Source organism: Pelophylax lessonae (genome assembly GCF_965119305.1).
Source record: "Pelophylax lessonae genome assembly, chromosome: 3".
Classification (NCBI taxonomy): domain Eukaryota; kingdom Metazoa; phylum Chordata; class Amphibia; order Anura; family Ranidae; genus Pelophylax; species Pelophylax lessonae.
Window position 1 is genome coordinate 574,032,677 of NC_138770.1, and position 16,082 is coordinate 574,048,758.

The 16,082-nt window shown below is 43.3% G+C and overlaps 1 protein-coding gene across 1 annotated transcript in view; it reads right to left on the minus strand.

The window, feature by feature from the left end:
• Nucleotides 1-16,082, minus strand: part of PUS10 (pseudouridine synthase 10) — a 176,750-nt gene that overhangs the window by 66,418 nt on the left and 94,250 nt on the right. Inside the window, exons 9-12 of the mRNA XM_082251355.1 lie at nt 6,606-6,670; nt 4,537-4,622; nt 3,941-4,066; nt 782-838 (exon numbers count right to left, since the gene is read on the minus strand). Coding sequence (XP_082107481.1) covers nt 782-838; nt 3,941-4,066; nt 4,537-4,622; nt 6,606-6,670 — 334 coding nt within the window. The remainder of the gene's footprint in view (nt 1-781; nt 839-3,940; nt 4,067-4,536; nt 4,623-6,605; nt 6,671-16,082) is intronic.

Sequence of the window (16,082 nt, forward strand, 5' to 3'; positions counted from 1 at the left end):
CTACTGTTAAGACAACCATAAAGTTTTATTGTTTTCACCTGTTGTATTGTTTGGAAAACGGTGTTCCTGTTTTCTGTGATGGATTTGTACACCGGTTTCACAGTTTGAGAAGCAATTTGAAAACATTTGTATACACAGTCAAGGACATAGAGGCTACCGCACAGACATCAGGCATTATGCAATTGTATCAATCCTGAGCAAGAATCCTACTCAAGGAAGTAGATACCAACTCTGGATAATGCTTCAACATGAAAGGCCTCCTAGGCAGAAAGGAACCAATGGAGAATTACAAGGTGACGTACTTCTATATTTGAGAGGTAATAAAAAAAACAAAACAAAAAAAAAAAACAAACACTTACAAAATATGCAGCATTCATGTTCCTAATGTGAAAAACATATAATATGCTAAGTCGGCTTTAGTTTAATAAGAGAAACCTGTAGCGAGAAAAATAAGAGAAGTGGGGGAGGATGGTGTTACCATTTTCTGAAATTTCTCAAAGAATACTAGCTTTCTTTATTGTTCTCAGCATACCAAAACCCAATCAAAATCATCATGAAAAGGGAACTCTCTTTACCTGGCTGCCTCTAGCTGAAAGTTACTGCCCTGATACTAGCATGCAGGATAGAAAAGTTATAGTGAAGTCCAAACAACTTGATCTGCATACTTTTCCAGGTGTCTTCAAGAAAACTAGCTACTGGAAGAGCATTACAGACATGCAACTAGAATTTTTGGCCAGCGAGGTCAGGCTGCTAAAAACGAAAGGCTTCATATTTACAATACCTCTACCAAGTGTCCTGACGTCCACATCTTCCCTTCCAGAAGATGAAAAGTTAAAGCCTAAAAAATATTAAGACATAAACATACCAACCATTATTATAAATTACTGCTTGCCTTTTGCATTGCTGATAAAACAGCAGTACTGGCCTACATTCTGTTATACAGATGTAGCATGGAACTGTAGAAATGTAATGGCAATGTATAATACTGTAATTGTGCCAAAAACAAGTAGTTGCATTATTATTTTGTGTTTTTATATTTTAACTATTGCCTATAATTACCCCTGTATGCCTTCAGAGTGGGAACCATATGTTTTTGGCTCCCAGCAAAATATAAGCTGTCTATGCAGCAGAACAAGTGTTAAAATGCCTTGGAGAGGGGGATTTAAGGCTCAGTCACACCACAACACCGTGGGGGTAGATTTACTAAAACTGGAACACACAGAATCTGGTGCAGCTGTGCATAATAACCAATCAGCTTCCAGGTTTTATTGTCAAAGTTTAATTGAGCAAGTTGAAGTTAGAAGCCGATTGGCTACCAGATTGTGCATCTTTAGTTTTAGTAAATTAATCCGTGTGTTAAAGCACATGTGTTGCCATGTGTTGCATTGTGTTAAACAGCCTATTCAAAATTAGCTAAAACACACCACAATGCATACAGAAACTGGACAGGATGCATTTTCCCATGAAACACACAGGGCACTGTGCATTGTTTAGCACTTGTGTGCGCTGCTGAGCATGTGTTTAACCTCCCTGGCGGTATGATTCTTTTGGATTTTAGGTGCTGAAAGCGGTACCATTATTTTAGGTGCTGAAAGCATGTAATTCTTGTGAATGAGCAGCCCAAACCAACTGTATACATTTATTATACATATTATATATATATATATATATATATATATATATATATATATATATGTATGTATACATATATTATGTATACATATATTATATATATATATATACGTATATATATATATATATATATATATATATATATATATATATATATATATATATATATATATAATGTATACAGTTGGTTTGGGCTGCTCATTCACAAGAATTACGTGTGTATATATATATATATATATATATATATACGTGTGTATATATATATATATATATATATATATATATATATATATATATATATATATATATATACATATATATGTATATATATATATATATATATATATATATATATATATATATATAATATGTGTGTGTGTGTATATATATATATATATATATATATATATGTATATGTGTATATATATATACGTATATATATACTGTATATATATGTGTATATATATATATATACTGTATATATATGTATATATATATATATATATACATATATTTACATAAAAAGTACAGTAAAACTGCAGGAAAGGGCACTGGGGGGTAATGTAATGTGATTTTATTTTATTTTGAACGATATCAGTGTGTTTGGTGCATTTTACATTCGAATTTGCCGCCGGTTCCACCCCCCGGCGGACGTCACGTCGCCGGAGACGGAAGCCGGGGCTCGCAGACGATCGGGAGAGAGCTCCGCCGCCGCACACCGCTCGCAGACATCGCTGGATCCCGGAGAAAAGGTAAGTAAAACCTCCTCCAGCATCCAGCGATCTTCCTAGCGCTACCCCGAGTGTGACTCGGGGTTACCGCTTTTGGCACTAAAATCTTACCCCGAGTCACACTCGGGAATACCGCTAGGAAGGTTAAAGGTGTGCTAGCATGCCATGTGCAATGAATAGCAAAGCAGGTAACAATATTGCGTGTTAGTTCAGTGCAATGTCGAGAATAGGCCGAAGTGTTTATGATACACTTCAGGTGAGGTGAAAATATAACTAAATATACATTTTTTTTTCTCCCCATTTTGGATAGAGTAAAGGAGGTGTTTTCTTTCACTTCCTGTTCTGTAGACCTCAACAGGAAAAAACAGTTTGCCTTTAGTTAAACTTTAGGTGTGAAGAGAATCCTTTAGAGATTGAAGAAACTCTGAGTGTCTATGATTTTAAAACTAAAAAAGCACCACCACCTGTAAGAGAAGTGTTTATATACTCACCTGTCCCACTGCCCATTCCTCTGAACCTAACAACTCTCTTGCAGAGCTACAGCCTCCGATAGAATCTTCACATCTAACCCTACCAGGAGTGGAGTGGAGGTGGCTCTGTGCACCACCACTTGCTGTGGACAATCCGCCGGCCCCTATGTCAGTACTGTGTTCCTCTAGCAGACAGAGGTTACTACAGCATGTATAGGCATCCAACCTGTACGTGTGTTAGAAGTAATATTCTGCCAGAGTCTGAGGCTCTGCAAAAAGCGTAATATCGGAGAAAAGAGCAGCAGGACAGGTAAACATTAACACTCTTACAGATGATGCTTTTTATTTATTTTTTAATCAGCTTCAGAATCTCTTAAACAGGTACATGAAGTTTAGTGATAAGGTTTCACTAAGGTGGTGATGGAGTGCCAGTGTAAGAGTTGGGAGGGGAGTTAAGTATGTAGGATTGGGGGGAGCGTTAAGGGCTTGTTTAAGGGGTTAGATTGGATATTACGTTTTTGGTAGGGAAGGGTTAAAGGATAAGTTCACCTTTGTAAAAAGTCAGCAGATCTTGCAGACTGACCATGTATCTGTCTGCTCGTACCTCATACGAGCAGGCAGTTATACACTGAAAGGAAGCATCAATGATCTACCTAGAGCACTCAACAGCACTCTGGTAGCTCATTGAGAATTACAAGCTGACAGCGCTGTGAATGAAAGACGTGGCCGGGTGGGCAGAGCCTGGAACAGCTGTGTTTTTTCTAAATTGTGACAGCGAATACAGGGAGAAGATCCCCTGCTCGCTGTCACAACAGGCATCAGGGGGTGAAGGGCTGCTGGTAAAGTAACCTGTTACACCATAAGTATGGGTGGAACATGTAACGAAAGGTAAACTTATCCTGTAATGGGGATGTTTTCATTTAGGGGATGTTGTGCTTTAAATTTATTGATAGGATAGCTGTGCATCTTTCACTTGGGAAGTGACTAGGGACATTGTGAAATTACTACCGTATATACTTTGATCAGAGATGGTAACTAAACAGTTTTAAAGGTGTTACACACACACCACCAATGTCCTCACAAAGCCTTGAACTTTGGTAAACTTACTGTCAGCTTTAAAAACCACCATAAGTCGTTCTGTTATCAGCTCCTCTACTGAAGTTTCCATTTTCCTCTCTCCATCAATAACCCATGGGGTCTGTGGTAAATTCCGAGAGTACTTATTGTATCTTCCTGCAATGTGGTAATAGGCATACATTTCAATCAATGCATTAAGTCACATCAGGCCTCATGTAATGTTGCACATAAACAATCACATGCTCTCTTTCATGTTTGCAGTGTACTATGGTTCCACAAACTAATTCATATCAGGTCTGGCATGCATCAATTTATGAATGTCTTCACCTCTCAAGAGTATACTAAAATACCCGATGTACATTTTCATTTTGTTAAATTGATAAACTATTAAATACACTTCTATTCTTTCTTTCAAAATGTATTTGTCAAATGCTTTTGCTACCAGCATAAATCACTGTGTGAACAGACTGTGCTGGGCCCCTGTGCTTTGGGCACTCAAATAGTCACATGGTCTGCTGAGGCTATAGTCACCTACTTGGTTGCATGAAAGTGAGAATCTGATTTTCCTCTGTCTGGATAAGAGGTTAAGCCGTAAAACTACTTAAAAAGATAGTAAGTAGCGGTACCTGCCACAAAAACAGCAGCATGATTACACTGCATGTCCACAACTTCACAGGATGTCTTTGGAGAAGATGGTGGCCATGGGAAATGCCTAAAAAAATTAAAACAATTAAGATGCATTGCCTTAGAATGTAATGCTAAAAGCAAAATATTTTATACACTTGTGCTATTAACAAAATATTTATTGGAGATATTATTATCAATAGTTGGTTTGGACAAGGTAAATCCTTCTGTAATTAAATAATTTAATACTCAAAGTACTCTTAAAGTGGGCCCTTCATTCATTCGAAATGTCAGAAACTAGAATCCTGAAATTATATTACCCGTCAATGAAAACCTCCTCGTGCCCTATCTGAGAATGCCTGCAAGCATTCCATTCAGGCCACATCTGCCTTGGTTTCAGGACAATGTCTTTTTGGCACTAAGTCCAGCCTGCAGCGGTTATCTCCTGTCCCATGACAGTGCCTTTATTTGGTAGCTAGGCCAAAGCACTATTACAGCCGAGAAAAATAGCATTTACAAAAGGCAGCCCTTTTAATCAGTCTCAGACGGGGCACAGAAGAGGCTTTTGTGGACAGAAGAAGTGGTAAAAGGCAACCTATGCAGTGCATTTTGGCAGCCATAGACGGTTCCAATCTCAGCTGGTTCAGCAGGGACCAGCGGAGATATGAACCATCTATGGGCAGGCTGAATGTACCCAAGTCGATCCACTGATCAATTTGGGTACAACCAACATGGTTGATTTTCGGCATGCGATTATTGCCAGCGGCTACAGCCGCTACCAATGATCCCTGTGTTCTCTGCATCCCAACAGCCCGTGGCGTGAGATCAATAGCTCAGAGGGAGGGATTGCCTCATCAATTTGACTGTGTTGATGGGGGAATCAAGCAATTTTCGTTCCTGCAACCTGTGGCTGCAGGAAAGAACAATGCACTATCTATAGACTGCCTTAAGCCAGCTATAGATGGTACGAATTTCCGCTAGCTCAGCAGGAACCAGGTGAGGTTCTAACCATGTATGGGTAGGCTGATTATACTCAAGTTGATCAACCTATCAACTTGGGTACAACCAGCCTGTTGGATGTTTCATGCAATTACTGCCAGCGGCTATAGCCACTGTTCTACCGACTGGGATGGCTCCCCCTGTTGGAAGAACACAATAGCTTTTTGAGAGGGAATCAAGATGTGGTTGCAGGAAAGAAAACCACTCCATCTTTGGCCAGCCTTTGTCTCAGATATTCAGAAGAGCTCATTTTGACAGCTAACAGACTCGAGATGAATGGCAATCATCGGATAACAGCAGTTTTCAAGTGGCCTGGGGTGAAATCTAATCTCTACAGTGGCAATAAGATGCTCATTGGCTGACCACTCTTAAGGAGAACCCTGATTCAGCAATTGGCATTGTTATTTCCTGAAACAATTAGGATCAGCATAGTCTGCCTGCACTTGTCATCTCTTTCCTCCTGCCTTCTGCAATGACAGACTTGCTCAGTTAGCAGAACCAAAGAGGTTTATGGAGCACTTTCATTTTCTGCTCTAAGGACAATTAGGAAAGCCACTTAATTTTAGCCAATTTCGGCAGAAATTCAAGCTGGGTGGGGGGAAAGCCTGCAGATATCAAGTAGATCATGTCTAACGTGGAACAAGCTTAGCAAAGTCTTTGTAGTTTTAGCAATTTAACCATACCTGTAAAAAGCACCTATTCATACCATACACAGAACTGTATCAACAATGGGTAACGTAAGATTCTGCTCATCAACCCCAACAGGAAAAAAATATAGAATTGCTCCTTTTTCAAGAAATCTTTGCTTTGCTTTGTCAGTGCAGGTTTTCCACCAGTAACTAGAAGCATTATGCTTTTAATGCCACAGCCCACATAACCATCTAAATAGACAGATTCAACTGGCCAGAAAAAATACTGGTTCTTTGAAGTCTGAACATCTTCCAAAAACTCAAGACAGAGAAGGCAAAATAAAGTGATTAATCTGCAGATCATTAACAAATAGTAGATACTCCTCCACATTGTTCTGTTAATAAAGCAAGCTGTACTGAGAAGACAAGTTTACAGAACTTACCTCCAGAAATCATGTTCTTTTATCTTCTCTAGAGCTTTTACAACTGCCATTCTGGTAAAAACAGACTGCAGATATAAAAACAACTATTGTTAAGGCGGTTATCTCATGGGGAAAAAAAAAAGATTTAGATCCATGTATGACTATCTTAAAGTAAAAGTTCAGTCAAATCCTAAACTTAAAGTGGTTCTAAAGCCTTAAAGCGTAACTTCATTTTTGTTGAGAAAAAAACATTCCCCTCTGAGTGATCTCTGTACACTGCAGGGATTTTAACAAACTTTGTTACAGATTCCTATCTTTTGGTATTCTGAATAAATCATTGTTTGTTCCTCGGTGCTGAGTGGGTCATATGGGAGTGGTTTTATAATTATCTGTCAGCTGTGCAGCTGCAGGGCTCTAATGAGAAAAGCTGCTGGGCCTGCATCCCTTTGGACGTGTTCCTATTGGGAGTATCTCACCAAATATTACATTTTTGTTGCAGAGGATGCCAGAAATCTGGCTTGTATCGTAGACAGACTTCTGGGAAAATTGGTGAGCCAATCACACAAGCAGGAAAAATGGATTTTTGTAAAATCTTACCGTAAAATCCTTTTCTCTTAGCTCATTGACAGACGTAGTCCTCGGTGATACAGCACCTTCGGGTTATGTTGCCTCCACAGGAGTAGGACTAGACAGGAAATGAAAAATGCTCTGGCCACACCCCAGGGGCAGTCCCAGAGGGTATATCCTCTCTCTCTCCGCCACAGCAAATCAGTTATGTCACAAAAGCAGTGCTTAGAGAATTTAACCCAACCCAACTCAAAAACAGAGGGGCGGGTACTACGTCTGTCAATGAGCTAAGAGAAAAGGATTTTACGGTAAGATTTTACAAAAATCCATTTTTCTCTATCGCTCATTGACAGACGTAGTCCTCGGTGATACAGCACCTTCGGGAAGTCCCAGAGCAGTATCACAAATGAGGGGTGGGAAAATGGAAATCAAATCCAAATCTAGAAGGCCCAACCGGTGCCAACTAGAAGTTTACAATGCTCATCCTTAATGATGAGACTCAACAAAAAAATTTTCAAACAGAAAAAAACCCTCGAGGTAGACCACCGGTCTCCTCAAATTGCGGCCTGCAAAACCTTGCGGCCAAATGAGGCATCCGCCGATGCCATCACATCAATTTTATAAAATTTTGTAAAGGTATGTACCGACGACCAGGTGGCCGCTTTACATACCTGGACCACTGACGCCTGATGGCGAAAGGCCCAGGAAGTACTGAGCGCTCGAGTGAAGTGCGTCCTAACAGGGAACGGAGAATTCCGACCCTTAATAGAATAAGCCTGTACCACCGTCTGACTGATCCATGTAGATATGGTCGCGGCAGACACAGGCAACCCCCTTCAAGGGCTATCCGTGATCACAAAAAGTGAGTCCGTCTTACGAAAACCACTTTAGGAAGGAAGGTTGGATTCGGAAGAAGAACCACCTTATCCCTATGAACCACCAGATCTGGGGAACGACAGGATAATGCGGCCAGTTCTGACACCCTGCGTACAGAAGTAATGGCCATCAAGAAGGCCACCTTCTGGGAATGTAAGCAAGGGAATCTCCCTAATATCTTCAAAGAGAAGTTTCTGAAGAACCGACCACACTAAATTAAGATACCAGGCGGTAAGGGTGCGCGCACTGGCGGAGCCAGATGTCGCACCCCCTGGATGAAATTCCGCACCAAGGAATGATTAGCCAAAGGTTTCTTGAAAGAAGATTGCTAACGCCGAAAACCTGACCCTTGATCGTGCTCAAGGATAGTTTCTGCTCAACCCCTTGTTGCAGACAGACCAAAATTCGGGTCACTGAATAGGTATGTGGGGGAAATCCAATAGATTCACACCATGCAATATAAGACTTCCATGTGCTGGAAGTCGCTTTCCTTGCTTTAACTGGAGGTAGGAATAACTGAAGCTGACACTCCCTTGTCCTTCAGTACCTGGGTCTCAATGGCCAGGCCAATAAGCCAGCGACTGTAAAGCAAGATGGAAGATCGGTCCCTGAGACCGCAAATCCTCCGAGAGGAAGTCTCCAAGGAGCGTCCGCGACTAGCCTCGCCAAGTCGGCGTACCAGGCTCGACAAGGTCAATCCAGAATTTCCAGAATAACTGGAATTCCCTCCACCTCTATCCTGCGAAGAAGTTCCCGCAGCAACTTGAGAGGATGGAAGGCATGCCGTAGCTGATACTGCCCCCACGGGGCGATCAGCGTTTCTGCTGCGTCCGCTAGAGGATCGTGGCGCGAGCTACAAACCTCCGCACCTTCCTGTTAGGCCAAGGTGCCAACAGATCCACATCCGGGATGTCCCAATGAAGGGACAGCTAGGGAAAAACCTCTGGATGAAGAGGCCATATGCGATTGGATCCGAATCGGGCTGCTCTAGAGCTGCTCGATCCAGTAAATCAGACAAAATCTGATCGCTCTCGGTTCCGATACCCTTATTGGTAATCTGGATACTGTCGGAAGAAATGACTTCCCCTGGTTGAGCATCGGAGACTTCCTGGTCCGCTCGCTCAACCGGATCCGATTGTCCAGGGAATCGGAATTCTGATTCCATTAAAAAAGAATCTCCTTCAGGAGAATTCGGGTATGAGACTGGGTATACGGTACTGCCTCTAAGAAGGCCACCATCAGTCCCAGCCAATTGACAGACAGCAACATCCGAATCGTTGACTTAACCTTCTGGAGTTTCCCAGCAAGGAGAAACTCTCTTGCCCAGGATGTATCCAACCTTAGGCCCAGATAGTTCAGTCTCCTGGTGGGAACCAGGGATGATCTTTGGGAAAGCGAAAAAACGCTGATGTCCTGCGATGATGGGGATATAAAGATAGGCATCCTATATGTCTATGGACGCCAGGAAATCTCTTTGATGCAGGGAGGCCACCACTGTACGGATGGACTCTATTTCTTCCCAAGTCCAGATTTGGACGCACCTTGCCCTCTTTCCTGGGCATTGTGAATAGGTTCGAATAGAACCCCTGAAACCGTTCAATGTTAGAAGGGAAGAATCGCACCGGTGGAAGTGATCGAAACTCGATCCTGTGTCCTCCAGAAACCGGTGAAGACATCCCCCCCCCACCCCAGAGATGGGTAGGGGCGCATCAGGCTATATTCTTCAGGCTTGGCTGAGCCGGACTCTTTGTTTACCCGACCAGCGCCCTTTGAAACCCCTCTAAAGGGGCTTTGGAGGGTTTCGCCTTATCGCCCGCCCTCGCGGAACGAACAACTCTATATGAGCAGAAAAGGAAGGTCCTCGTTAGTTACGAGGTCTTTTTATCCTAATAGTCTGTGGCAAGACAGCAGGTGGTACCGTCTATCCTATAAAGAGGAATTCCTCAAACGGATAGCACCTAGCCATGCGTTTGGAAATAACAGGGGTTCGTTTCAAAACGACCCCATTTGGGTAAAGGAAAATCCTTCGCCCTTTTGGTAGGCTAACAAGTACCAAAAAGGAATCTCAGTCTCAGCTACCTCTGCCGGTGTAACCCCAAGACTAAAGGTTTCCCGGACGGACACAACTAGTGCATCCACCACTCTTGTGCTATGGCGGAGGCAGAAACGTGCTCCTCACTGCTGAGGAGATATTACCTGAGACAACAGCCCCCTAAGAGGGACCTGCAACTGCATTGACCAGCTCCGAATCCGTATCTGAAGTATCTGATAAACAATAGGGGTAGGCGGGGGTCGCTACTTGACCCCCGTCCCTGACAGGCCACCTCCACCCGGGATACCAAAGACTCCAAAACTGCCGATAATGCATTAAAAACAAGTGGGGTACTGGAGGGTCCTGCGGCCACCTTGAGGGGATCAGGTGGGGATACCTATGCGGCAGGGTTAATGATTATACAAGACACTTGCCAGCGACAAAAAAATGACAAAGTAAAAAAAAAAACTTTTTTTTTTTTTTTTTTTTTTGTGTCCCCCAGTCGCAACAGCGCCCCTCAGTGTTACCTGCCTTTTTGGACCCCACAGAGAGAGAGACAGACCCCAAGGCTCATCCCTGATGCACAGAAGTTTTCATCAGCTTGCTCAGTGCTTGTCTTGTTACAGACAGGAAGTCTTTGGCCCTATTTCCTGGGTAAAAGAGGCGGCTCCGCCCCTTAACACGCCTGCCGGCTCCTCCCCCTGGCTCCATGAGGTGTTTGAGTCACCTCAAACATGGCCGCCCCCATGCTGGAGACACGAGGCTACACCAAAATGGCGGCCTCGTGCGATCTACCAGACAATGACGGCGGCCTGCACAGAATAGCGGCATGTCTGCAGAAGGATCTCGGCCTCACAACCCTTCACCCTCATGGTGGTCAGCGTGGTCGGAGGTACCGGACCCTAGCGGGCCGTATGCGGTCCGTGGCCGTCGGGAGGCATCTGCTTAGCTGGAGGAATGATCTGGAATGCAGTATACATGTATAGACATCGCCCTGTGGCTACTGACAGGTAGGATACCTTATACTATCACAGTAAAGTTCTAGTACTGCCACTGACTACAATCATTTTCACATTTTTACAATTAGATTGTCAGCTCCCAAACCAAGCCTCCTGGCTTCTTGTACACAAAAATCACACTCAATTAGGGGGATCTGTGACATGTTGTAGGATAGAGGGGAACCCATTATTACCATTACAGAGAGGGGCCCGCGTTCACCACAAGACCCGTCAGGGGGAAAGGGGGAACATACTACTCACCATACCGGAACCAGGCGGGCGCCAACTCCTGACAGTACCCCTCTCCACCGAGGTAGGAGGGCTGTCGACCAATACGGGCGCCGTGACTCATGGTCTTTGGCGTTTCAGCGAGACGTTTAACTCGCAGGGTCAGTCCCCGTCCAGTGGGACTATGTCGCGGCCGACCCAGCGCGGAGCTATGGCCTGCACGCGCTCGTAGGCTGAACTGGGGTGACCACTGGATCTCAACATCCCGCCCGTCGCCCAGTTCAGCTTTCTTGCTTGAAGATCTCACAGGAACACTGGAGAAAAAAAGCTGTCTTAAAAAATTATTTTCTAAGAAAAAAATCCTGCCAGGACCGAACATCCCAGCAAGGTATCTAGGTCCTTACTCCTGACTAGACAGAAAAAAACTGATTTGCTGTGGCGGAGAGAGAGAGGATATACCCTCGGGGACTGCCCCTGGGGTGTGGCCAGAGCATTTTTCATTTCCTGTCTAGTCCTACTCCTGTGGAGGCAACATAACCCGAAGGTGCTGTATCACCGAGGACTACGTCTGTCAATGAGCGATAGAGAAATTATGTTTCTGGGGGTGTGGGCAGTACACATTCTGTGTACAGTACACCTCCAGGTGGCCATATTGCATTGCATTTTCAGAAAATTACAACCACTGCAGATTAAAAAGGAAAGGTAATTTTTAATAACATTCAATTACAATATGATTTGTGTCGCAATTGTATGCGCTATATTGTTTTTTCTTTATTTTCTATTTTTTCCCCCCACAAAAGTGGAGTTACCCTTTACGGTAAAAGACCTTCTGTGCTGCAGCTTCCCCTCTACAGACCCCCCTTTTCCTTACCCAAACCCATCTGATCCAGCGATGTGCACAAACGCAGCGGCTCCTGCCGTGGTCTCTCTCTCCTGAGTGGACGAATTGATAGCGTCAATGACGCAGCAACAGGAGTCAAGAGTGAGCAGGCATGGGTGCCCCTAGAGCAAGTGGCTTTCCCTGGGGGAACCCGATGAAGAGGGGGCCCTGAAGAGCCGGCAAAGGATTGGGGCTGCTCTGTGAAAAACCATTGCACAGAGCAGGTAAGTATAACATATTTGTTATTGTTATAAAATAAAAAAAATAAAAAATGGAGCTTTATGACCACTTTAACCACTTTGCCCCCTTCCTGACAAGGCCCTATTTTGCGATTCGGCACTGCGTTACTTTAACGGACAATTGCGCAGTCGTGGGACGCTGTACCCAAACAACATTTACGTCCTTTTTTTCCCACAAATAGTGCTTTCTTTTGGTGGTATTGATCACCCGTGCGATTTTTATTTTTTGCGCTATAAACAAAAAAAAAGCGTCAATTTTGAAAAAAAAAAAAAAAAACAATATTTTTCATATTCTGCTATATGACATTCCCAAACAAAAATAATTAAAAAAATCAACATTTTTTAACATTTTAGGCCAACTTGTTTTCTGCTACATATTTTTGGTTAAAAAAAAAAAAAAATATTTGAATTGGTTTGCGCAAATGTTATTTTTTTTTTTTACTAGTAATAGTAATGGCGGCGACTGCGACATTGTGGCAGACAGATCGGACCCCTAAGTGACATTTTTGACACTTTTGGGGGTACCAGTGACATTACTACTGTTGTCAGTGCTAAAAATATGCACTGTTACTGTAATAATGCCATTGGCAGGGAAGGGGTTAGCCCTGTGGGTGATCAAGGGGTTAAATGTGAGCCTAGGGGAGTGATTCTAACCGTGGGGGGGGGGTGGCTTCTGAGATGACCATAGAGACATGTGAGCCTATATAAACAAGCAAAAAATTGGGGGAGCAAGCCCTGAACATGTATATCTAAAGCCGGTGCAGCTATGGACCAAGCAACATGTATATTAAAAAAGAATAGCACACACATGCAAAAGAAATGACTATCAAATATGGAGACAATCCATAAATAAAAATGGGGATTTAGTCCCACCATATGGCCATATCGTGCTCAAGCCCACCACTGCATCAAAGTACCCCATTTTCAGTGGGTCCTACACTATCCATAAAAAAGGGGTGAATCCAGCCTCTCTAACCCTTGGGTACTTTGACGTAGTGGTGGGCTTGAGCACGATATGGCCATATGGTGGGACTAAATCCCCATTTTTATTTATGGATTGTCTCCATATTTGATAGTCATTTCTTTTGCATGTGTGCGCTATTCTTTTTTAATAATACATGTGATCCTATATAGCAGGATCACATGAGCTCTGTGATCATCCCAGGGAGGAGGACAGTCGGCTGTGTTTACAACAGGCGACCGTCCTCTCTCAGCGGGGAATGATAACAGGTGTCAGACGGCAATCGGAGCAACCTGACACATGCATCGGCTTTCCCGCTGACAAGCGGCGCGCTTGCCCTCTAGCCTCCTGAGAGCGAACGACGTATACCTATGACGCTTTGCCCAGGAGCGGCTGCCTGCCGCAGTAAACCTGTGGTAGGCAACTGGTTAAACCTGCTCCCACCCCCATATTCTCATTCTAAGCCCCATACTAACTACTCTTTAGAGCAGTGTTCCCCAAGCTGTGGCTCACGGGCAGGATTTGACCCTTTGCTTGCCTTTATCCAGCCCTTGGGGCACTATGGGCATCCAGGGAATAGGTAAGTATAGTGGCATACAATGGGGTTGGGAGCAAGTTGAATTTGAGATTACACTTTTGTTTTAAGCAACTCTAGTTTTGTTACCTTTCCCCAGTTCTACTTTTGTAATCCGTTTTCTGTGCTCTGGGTAAGACTGGGAACTTTTGGCCTGGGGGCAAACCTAAAGAAGAACACTCCCCCTTACACCTATAAAAACATTTTCATAAACCAAATACAAATAACACAACTTATATGTATTATCTTTTGTTTCTATAAATTATCTCATCCGAGTTTACGTTTAGGTCCCGCAGCTGCACTGACCCTGTTCTCTCTCTGCCCCCTGTGCTTCCAGGACCCTTGGACTCTGTACCTGCACAACAGCATCAATTCTTCTAGGTACACTTGCACACACTTTTTAAAGGAGCTTGACAGGCAGGTTGTTCCAAACTTCTTGCAGAACCACATATCTTCTGTGGATGTAAGCTGCCTCAAATCCTTCTGTCTCTTCATGTGATCCCAGACAGACTCGATGTTGGGATCAGGGCTCTGTGGGGGCCAAACCATCACTTTCAGGACTCTTGTCCTGCTGTAGAATACATTTGGGGTCAATCATACGCCTCCCTGCTGGTTTGACATAATGGATAAGTATCTGCCTGTATTGCTCAGCATTGAGAACACCATTGATCTTTACCAGGTCTCCAACTCCATTTGCAGAAATGCAGCCCCAAACTTGCAAGGAACCTCTACCATGCTTCACGGTTTCCTGCAGACACTTGATAGTGTACTGCTATCCAGCCCTATTGTACTGCCTCCTGCTGCAGTCAAATAGTTCATATTTTCTGGACTCAACCATCCAGAGCACCTGCTGTCATTTGTCTACATACCAGTTACTATGTTTTAATGCATAGTTGATTTCCTTAGCCTTGTTTCCAGATCCTATGCTGTCTGAGGGCCGAAGATCACAGGCCTCAATAACAACTAGGTTAGGCCTTGTCCCTTGCGCACAGATATTTTTCCAGATTCTCAAAATCTTTTGATGATATCATGTACAGTAGATGATATTTAAAGTCATTGCAAATTTACATTGAGGAACATTATTCTGAAATTATTCGACAATGTTTAGATGCAGCTTTGCACCACCTCTGCCCATCTTTTTTTTTTTTTTAAATCAGAAAAGAAGATTTTATTTAGTTGAACAAATAGCCATCTGCACAGCCATTTGGAATACAATCACAAGAAACCTTACAATTTTAGATACATAACATTTGGCTCCAAGCCTGTGCGTTAAACTGTTATAATTATCTCCAGTAACAAAAAAGGAAAAAACAAAGTAAAAAAGAAATAGAACAAACAATGATGAACTTAAATAAGAAAAAACACAAATGGCGTGCACTTCCCTCCCTGCCAAACAAAGCAGGTAATCCAACAAATGCTTTTCCCAATGTACCACACTCGGTGGCACTACCCACCCCTTCATGCCTCCAGAACATACAGAAAAATCTCCCTCTGGTCACCTCTATACTAGTAACAACCTATCAGGGACTAGCTGCGGAGGAGCAACTCCAGGGGACTCCAGCCATTCCCGCCAGATTTTTGTGATTTTTTTCAGGTACCTTCCTATGCTGATATGTGTTCTTTTTTCTAAAAAGTATTTTATTAACTTCCTAAATCCATTGATGGGATGTGGGGGCTTGAGGAGAGAGCCAATATCTTGCAATCAGTTTCCTGGTGAAGTACAACAGCCTTGGTATTGCTACGTACATAGCAGGGGGTTGAAGTCTTCTTCCAAACCACCAAGTAGACAAGTGACAGGAGCAAGTTGTAGTTTTTTTTGATAAATATGATTAACAATCCCCAACATCTCCTGCCAGTATTGTACCAGTTTGGGACATCTCTACAGCCTATGGATTAGCGTTCCCTGGTGTAGCTGACATTTTGGACACAAAGGGGAGTCCCTTCCTCCCCACCTATACCACTGAAGCGTTGTCCTATACGACTGATGAAGGATAAACAAATGGACCGGAGTTGGGAAACACTGCACTAGAGGACGTCGGGTCCTCAGGCCACCCTCATGAAGTCTGTTTCTGATTGTTTGGTCGGAGACATTCACATCAGGGGCCTGCTGGAGATCATTATGTAGGGCTCTGGCAGTGCTCAT